The sequence below is a fragment of the Drosophila bipectinata genome, chromosome 2L (genome assembly GCF_030179905.1).
Source record: "Drosophila bipectinata strain 14024-0381.07 chromosome 2L, DbipHiC1v2, whole genome shotgun sequence".
Lineage (NCBI taxonomy): Eukaryota > Metazoa > Arthropoda > Insecta > Diptera > Drosophilidae > Drosophila > Drosophila bipectinata.
Window position 1 is genome coordinate 6,840,235 of NC_091736.1, and position 5,641 is coordinate 6,845,875.

The following is a 5,641-nucleotide window of genomic DNA, read 5'->3' on the forward strand; positions in this document are numbered from 1 at the left end:
ATATTTGGTTACAGGGTTGTTTCTTGCGAAACAGTGGATATTTTTAGATGACTTTCAGGACTTAGGATGGGAGTCAGGGATTCTTTCATCCTTCTCTGCGAGTTATTTAGGTCATTGGGTCAACTTAGACCCTCCTCATTTTATTTTAAATTAAAAAAAAAACCCATTTTGTTTTTCTATTGTACAGAAATATTGCAAATTTATTTTGTAGAATTAAAAAAAAGAACAGCACAGTTCACAAATCTAGAATTTGCAGGCTAAAAAGTAAAAAACCAACTTGTGGGTTTAGGTTGGCGGCCAGTCCACTCCATCTCCTTCCGGAATCCGGATATAGCCTCTCCTCTCTCACTGCTCTCTCACTATATAATGTATATATACTATATATATCCTCCGGATCAAATGATTGATCTCTTAGCTTTGGTATCGTTTCCATTTTTTGTTGGTCTCTCCGACTCATCCCCTCGAAGGCTTCACAACAGTCTCCAGGTAGGCTTCGAAGGCTTCTAGGATCCTCGGTTACCTCTATTCAAAGTACCTCTTCTTGAGGTCCGGCGGATAGGTCACATAGATGTAGTGCTCGTTCTGACCGAGACCCGCCTCCTGTTGCACGATCTCGTGCGTGGAGGCGGAGGCACGTAGGGATTGCTGCGAGGAGCCCACATGGCGATGCCTCGTGTCCAGAGGACGCGGATGCGTATTATAGTGCCTCTGGGGCTCCGTGACTCCCGTTACCGTTACGGAACCAGTGCTACTGGTGGCCATGGATCGTGCCCCCGAGCTACTTGTATAGTCGCGTCGGTCTAAAATGTCCTGTGGGTAGGCCAGGCTCGTCGAGTGACGGTGCTGCAGGTGGGGATGCTGACCCACCGGATGAGGCCGATGGTGCAATGGCGTGTTGGCGTTGGAGGAGCTGCTGCGCACGGCCCCTTGGGTGGGTGTGCCCACAGGAACCGATCCCACTACCACTCCCGATCCCGCCACTGGACGCTGATCGGCGATGTAATGCCGTGGACTGTGTCGCAGATATTGCACCTGTTCCGGATACAAGTCCCGCTGCTGCTGCTGCTGTTGCACTTGCTGCTGCTGCTGCTGCTGTTGGTAATAGTACTGCTGCTCCTGGAGCAACTGCTGCTGCTGCTGCTGCTGTTGTTGTTGAGAAGCTATCCCGCCGGCGTCCAGGTCGAGGTCGTGCCGCGTGGCATAGTCCACATGGTAGTGATGACCCACTCCGGCTCCGGGCATGTAGATGCTCCCTCCGCCTCCGATACCGGAGCTGTGGCTGCCCTGATGCTGTCCGTAGTGGTAGTGATTCGCACTGATTGTCGTCTCTTCGGAGCTGAAATAGATGACTTGGGTTCGATCAATCTCAATGGGCCCGGCACACGCCGCCCGGCCAACACACACACACACTTACTCGAACAGTATCCAGATGATGTAGTAGCAGAAGCATATCCCCGTAGAGAGCACAAAGATCAGGATGACAATCAGGCCCCAGGGGAAGGCGCGCGGCTCCAGAGGTCCGTCTTCCCAGTAGCGGTCGCAGGTTAGGTACCAGCACACCGCCTTGTTCATTTCCTCTATGGAATGAGAGTCTAATTAATCCAACACCGTCCAAGAATATATATCGGATTACCCACCTTCCATTTCCTTAAAGGCCTGATCCGACATGGATAGCAAGAGTCCTCCAATGCAGCTCCTCAGAAGCATTTCACAACGGGCTTTCAGTTTGCTCAGCTCCTCCGGCTTGCAGTTGGCCCGGGCCTTGTTGCCATTGCCATTGGCGCCGGAACCCTCTTCCACTTTGGCTGGATCCGTCGCCTGACCGCTGCCCTCGGGCTGACCACTTCCCGAGCCGTCCTCCGCCCCCTCCTCGTCCTCGTCATCTTCCGTGTCGTTCTGCTTTCTGGAGTCCTGCGGCGGTGTGGCGCCGGCCTTGAGGTGCGCCTTGCCCAGCTCCTTGAGCTTGTGGAGCAGCTTCTCGCCCGCCGACTTGGGTCTGGCCGCTGAACCGTCCTCCGGGATTGCATCTAGGCGAAGCGGATTGGCTGTGGTGGTGGTTGCACGCTCTCGGGTATGGTGGAAGTGGGAATGGGTGTGTGGATGTGGGGTTCGCTCACCTGCCGGCGACTGATCCTGACTGGGCTTGGAGTCTGGCGGTAATTGACGGTTTTGTACTTTGGCGGCACGCGAGGCACCCAATGTGGAAGTTCTGCTCGGGGATTTTCCAAACAATATTAGAAATTAATTGATAATATATTGGGGGTTTCCAATACACCCACCTTGGTATTAAGCTCAAGTAGGCGGCATTCGCTTTGGCCAAGGCGGAATTTTGTCCCAAGGAATCGCCCCAGACCTCGATGTCCGTGACGATGTGCTGGTCGCCGAACTTCAGGCTCGAGGCATCCTCCGTCTCGAAGACCTCGCAGCGCATGATGTCGCAGAAGTCGGCCAGGCAAACAGAATCCTCCGCCTAAGGTTGGTTTTAAAATAAAATTTTAATTATTTCTTAAACAAATTAAAAATTAAGTGTGTGAGATAAGAAAATTCAAAGTATTTTAGGCTCAAAGGTCAGATAAGCTAATAAGCTTTAAAGTGTTTAATAAAAATGAATTAAAAAATTAATTAAAAACTATAATATTTAAAATATTAATTAATACTTACCTCATTTATAATCTGCTTGTGGCGTGTGTCGAAATGTAGATCCAGATGCTTCTCCTGATAGAAGCTCTTGCCACATTTCCGGCACGTCCACTGAGTGGGTCGATCCCGCTGCTTGGCATCCTGTCTGGGGGCGAAAACATCCCGGAAAGGATGCAGCGGACACTCCAGCGGTAGCTTCACCTATTCATATATGTTATTAAAAAAAAAAACTTAAAAAGATGCTGTGTCTACCTGATGCTTGTCCAATATTGGTGTCCATTTGGAGCGCACTATTTTGCGCACCAGCCGGCTGTTATCTCGGGAACACAGCAACCTCAGCACATTCGTCGGCGGCCATGGTATCAGGAGCAGAAAGTAGACCAGTGCAATCTGAAAGGATATACATACGTATGTTTTTATTTCGAATTTTAATTTGCCATAAAAGTAAATGGAGCTCCAGGAACACGCAACTTGCCGGCTGGGCGAAGTTGACCCAAAACCACCCTCCCTGTTTTCCTTTCCTTTTTTTTTTTTTGGGTCACTTCAAGTTAAAGGGAGAACTCGCAGAAAATCGATACGTAAAAATGTCTTCGCGGAAGCGACGAAGTCAAAGGACTCGCTCATCCCCACCAGGACCCCTTGAGAGACGTTACACCCATCATTCCCGGTAGGGACTTACCTCGAAATGATGATATTTAGGCGACATTCATACTATGTATTTGTTGTCGCTTTTGTTTTTTTTGGCTTATTTGTGATTAGAATCCTTTGGAATGCTTTTTTCCGTTTCCGCGTTTCTAGGTTATGTTCTATTTTTATTTGTATAGCTCCAGCTAACGGTAATATTTTTAAGAAGATGGCGGGTGGAGAATATTTATAAGGCAGTAGAGTTAAGATAGTATATCCAGTGATTTGCCGTTTGCAATATCGGTTTCTAACTATCTGTAGAAAAATAAAAGTAGGATTGAGCTTATATTCTACGACCGCACTGGTGAAAATTTCGACGCTCTCTGAAACCGAATTCGCCACTTCCTGTGCCGCTCTCACAAGCTCTCTCTCTCCCATTTACCGTTGTCCTGCGCCAGCTATCGACAGCTGTTCGACTTACAGGGTTGCCATTCGATAAAAGGACATGTTTTTTTTTTTTTAATATTTAAAATACTGATAAATTAAAAATCCCTCTTCTAAACTATAATTTAAATCAGTTGTTTTATTTTGTGGTAGTGTCAGGACACACTTAACTGTCAGGATAGCGCGCCTGTTTTTGTTTTTTTGCATCTTTTTCTATTTTACAAAATTCTAAACTAAAATTAAATTGTTTTATCGCACAACTTTTTGGAACAAAGTCATCTGCTGAATTGGGGGGCGTTTTCGGGTCCAAACCGAACCGGAAACCGCCCGGCTAGGCATATTAAAATACTAGGATACAGCCGGCGAGCGCTCTGGGGCGATGGGGGGAGTTCACAGTCCATTGTAGATGCGATTGATGGATGCTTGGTCGAGTATTTTCTTGAGCGCTAAAAATGGACAAAAAATTAATTAATTATTTACCCGAAATGGTGATTAAAGCGTAGCACTTACCTTCCTTGTCCTCCTCGGAGAGGTCCTTCTTGGGGAACTCCACATCGAAAGTGATGTACAGATTGCCCGTCAGGTTGTTGTTTTCAAAGTTTGGCATTCCTTCGCCCTTCTTGCGAATACGAGCACCCGGCCAGGTTATCTTCTCGCGGGTAACGGGCACTAAGTGTCCATCTAGGTGTTTGATCTCCATGGTGAAGCCAACGAGGGCGTCTTGCAGGCTGATGGTGACATTGGTGTACAGATCGTCGTCCTTGCGCAGGAAACGTGGATGCGGCATCTGCTGCACGCGCACGATAAGATCTCCCGGCTCGCCGTCGATATGGGGCTCACCCTCGGCCACGAACCGCGTCTCCTGGCCATCGACCATGCCCTGCTCCACCTCGATTTCCAGAGTGCGTTCCTCGTTGACCAGCTTGACGTTGGGACATTCGTCGCACACCGACTGCTGGATCATCTGGAAGCGGCCTGGTCCCAGATTACGGGTGACCATCTCCTGGCGGCAGTTACACTTGCGGGTGCCGGAGGCGGGCTTCATCACGGGCTTGTTGCGCACAATCTCCACAAAGTTGCCAGAGTAGAGCTCCTCAAGGGACACGTACATGTTCATGACGATGTCGGCACCGCGGGGCGTGTCCTGCTGGTGGGGATCGCCGTTGCCGAAGTGAAAGCCAAAGTCGCCGAAGAAGCTGGCGAAAGGATCGCCGCCATGATCCATCATTCCCTCCTTCTTCAGGCACTCCTCGCCGCACCGGTCGTAGGTCTTTCGCTTATCGGCATTGGACAGGACCTCGTAGGCTGCTCCCAGGTCCTGGAACTTGGTGGAGGCATCCGGATCGTCCTTGTTCTTATCTGGATGCAATTCCTTTGCCAGGCGTCGGTACGCCTTTTTTATTTCATTTGTGTTGGCATTTCGCTTTACGTTCAGAATTTTGTAGAAGTCTCTGCCGCCGGCCAGCGCCTCGTCCACCAGCAAGAGGGCCAACTGGGCCAGTATCACAAACTTGAATAGCTGCATATTATCCTTCAGTTAGCTTATCCTTTGTTTAGTGCCAGAAATTCATGCTATTTTCTCGGGAGGAAACCTAAAAAACTAAAATGCTGGCAAAATTTTGTAGTTGTTACTCGCTTAGATGTGTGTGTGCGTCGTGGGCTGCGCTGATTGGCTGCCACCGGCGAGCCAGCGTTGCCACCTGGCAGCTAACAGTGACAGCTGATGGTATCAGTGGCTATTGTGAATCAATATGTTATTTATAAATTATTAATTATTGGCTTAAAAATGTTTTAATGTATATAAAGAATTAAAAAATTAATTTTTAATTATTATTTTTAAAATTTGTTGCTTATTTTCATATTTTACATACGTATATCTGTAACACACCTGTTAGCACTTAACAGCGTTCTGTTACTGTCGAAAGTCTGGTCC

At 48.4% G+C, this 5,641-nt stretch overlaps 2 protein-coding genes across 4 annotated transcripts; both read right to left on the reverse strand.

Annotated features, from left to right (window-relative positions):
- Window positions 1-185: 185 nt before the first annotated feature.
- Window positions 186-3,657, reverse strand: LOC108118640 (uncharacterized). Of its 3 annotated transcripts, XM_017231420.3 has the most exons (8): window positions 3,320-3,656; window positions 2,893-3,030; window positions 2,662-2,841; window positions 2,280-2,470; window positions 2,118-2,209; window positions 1,638-2,027; window positions 1,415-1,577; window positions 186-1,336 (listed from the first exon to the last, which is right to left on the reverse strand). In XM_017231420.3, the coding sequence occupies exons 1-8, from the start codon at window positions 3,344-3,346 to the stop codon at window positions 523-525; spliced, it is 1,995 nt and encodes a 664-aa protein (XP_017086909.2). In that variant the 5' UTR covers window positions 3,347-3,656; the 3' UTR covers window positions 186-522. The 3 variants fall into 3 exon arrangements, with proteins under 3 accessions (XP_017086909.2, XP_017086908.2, XP_017086910.2); XM_017231419.3 differs by having other exon boundaries at window positions 187-1,336; window positions 1,638-2,209; XM_017231421.3 differs by having other exon boundaries at window positions 647-1,349; window positions 1,638-2,209; window positions 3,320-3,657.
- Window positions 3,658-3,819: 162 nt separating this feature from the next.
- shv (DnaJ homolog shv) lies at window positions 3,820-5,379 on the reverse strand. The gene is made up of 2 exons (XM_017231405.3): window positions 4,219-5,379; window positions 3,820-4,154 (listed from the first exon to the last, which is right to left on the reverse strand). The coding sequence occupies exons 1-2, from the start codon at window positions 5,231-5,233 to the stop codon at window positions 4,099-4,101; spliced, it is 1,071 nt and encodes a 356-aa protein (XP_017086894.1). The 5' UTR covers window positions 5,234-5,379; the 3' UTR covers window positions 3,820-4,098.
- Between the last annotated feature and the right edge of the window lie 262 nt (window positions 5,380-5,641).